Source organism: Zerene cesonia, chromosome 13, assembly GCF_012273895.1.
Source record: "Zerene cesonia ecotype Mississippi chromosome 13, Zerene_cesonia_1.1, whole genome shotgun sequence".
Taxonomy (NCBI): domain Eukaryota; kingdom Metazoa; phylum Arthropoda; class Insecta; order Lepidoptera; family Pieridae; genus Zerene; species Zerene cesonia.
In genome coordinates this window covers 650,567-652,811 of record NC_052114.1, presented here as the reverse complement: position 1 = coordinate 652,811, position 2,245 = coordinate 650,567, and the positions used below count along the sequence as shown (strand labels likewise).

Here is a 2,245-nt window from a genome sequence, read left to right as displayed (position 1 = left end):
AGACACAAACAAAAATGACCTACTCGCCGACAATATTCTTTTCATGAATGGAAATCGCTGGAAACTAATGCGCCAAACCATGTCGCCGCTGTTCACATCTTCTAAATTGAAATCCATGTACTACATCATAGATAAAAGCGCCACGGACTTAGTGGAACATTTAAAGGCTAACAGAGAGCTGCTGAAAGGAAATGCATTTGACACTTTATCTTCATTTTGCAGTGCAGCTATAGGAGGCGCTGTGTTTGGAGTGAGCACAGGATCTATTTTCGATTCGCCATTCCTTGATATGGCACGCAAATCAACACAAGCAACTTTGAGGAGTAATCTTAAGGTTGCTGTTGGTAACTTGAGCAATCAATTATTTCGTCTCTTAGATGTGAAATTGTTTAAAGATTTCGAAGATTTCTTCATTGGTGCAATTAAGAATATCATACGCGTTCGAGAACAAGAGAAGACCAATCGACACGATTTTGCTGACATATGTGTAGCATTAAAAAGTGCCGGTAACATCGTAGATAAAGATACTGGCTTAGAATTAAAACCAACAGATGAGCTACTGGCGGCGCAAGCTTTCTTCTTTTTTATCGCAGGCGTGGAACCAACAGCTCAAGCTTTATATGCCACACTAATAGAACTGGGAAAACACCCAGAGCACTTAGAAAAAGTCCACCAAGAAATTGACGAAATTTTTAAAACGCATAATAGTCATATAGATTACGATGCTGTAATGGGTATGAAGCACCTTGATATGGTTGTCAGTGAAGCTATACGACTGCATCCACCCATCGGCCTTATAACAAGAAAATGCGTTAAAGACACTGTCCTACCCGTGGGTAATATCAAAATCGAAAAAGGGACAAGAATAATGACGTCCATCTTAGGAATTCATCACGACGAAAAATATTATCCAGAGCCCATGAAATTTATACCAGAACGATTCGCTCCAGAAAATAGAAGCAAAATAACTGATATTAGTTATATGCCATTTGGAAAGGGAAATAGAGTATGTGTGGGTACTAGATACGCTTTGTTACAAGCCAAAGCCGGTTTGGTACATTTACTCCGCCATTTTACAGTGAGGACCGTTATTGAGGATGGTGGACCCAAATACGTTCCCCAACCTGTGCAATTGAGACTTTACAATATAGATGTTGAATTCATACCGAGATCGATTGCTACATAATTATTTAAATAAATAAACAAGAAGTATTATTAAACTAATCAATAAACAGCTATGCGACAATGACTTTAGTTTTCTTTATTACTACTTGCCTGCCTCTGCTCTTGGTAGACCTTTCATTTTATGCATCTAATCTGGTGTTTAGTTTATGTGTAATGGTCAGCGATCAACACCGCCCATGAACATTCGCAGAGGTGTGTGAGGCAGAGTGCCTCTGAGAAAGCGCTGCCCGCTTTTATAAGAAAATGATTCAATGGATTGGGAAGGTTGAGGACAAGGAAACGGGCCTGCATTCCTTTTTTATTTATCAGCTTTTTTTTTTGTTATGTCACAGTCGGCAATGGAGTTAGTGGGACGCCTGTTCGTAAGCGCTACCACCACCCATGAACATTTGTAGAGGCGTAAAGTCGATTACAGACCTTACGCCTCTACAATTGGATAGCCGACTTTAAATTGGGAAGGGATTAAGAAAGGATTGGCGAGAGGAATAAAGGAAAGGACTGGGAAGGGGAAAGAAAAGGATATGGGCCTAAGCTTGTGTTTAATACTTGCCAACGACGACGAACGTTATTAATTCAGTCAAATAGTGACATTTTTCTTCCTTTAAGAATTTTTATGCCCGTCATAACTTCATACAAGACGAATATCAATGAAAATCGAAATGACGGTTTATTAAACAATTTAAACGAACTAGGATTAATATTTTGATACCAATTTCGTAATTGCAATATTCTATCATATTTGAACATAAAAAATTGGATCAAAAACTGTTATTATGATTTGGTATTCATATTCTTAGTTGTCTACTCCCCTTTTTTTTTTGCTCACCCATCTCCTTTAAATATCTCTCCTGACGTACCTGAACTGAACCCTCTTAACCTATAAGTGCTGACAGTTACTGACTGGTTTGACAGTTGGATTACTATGATTGAGAGGTTAAGTGCACTATTTTGAAACCTTAATAGGTAGTAGGTTATAGGGTGGTAAGCTCAAATGAAAATTTTCAAAAAATATAAAATAATTGTTACGAGGCGGGATCACACTTGGCCCAGAGGTTATTTC

General features: G+C 38.3%; 1 protein-coding gene across 1 annotated transcript; it reads left to right on the top strand.

Moving 5' to 3' along the window:
* Positions 1-10: 10 nt before the first annotated feature.
* On the top strand, positions 11-1,186 carry LOC119831201 (cytochrome P450 6k1-like). Its single transcript, XM_038354490.1, has one exon. The coding sequence runs from the start codon at positions 44-46 to the stop codon at positions 1,184-1,186; it is 1,143 nt and encodes a 380-aa protein (XP_038210418.1). The 5' UTR covers positions 11-43.
* The last annotated feature ends 1,059 nt before the right edge of the window (positions 1,187-2,245 follow it).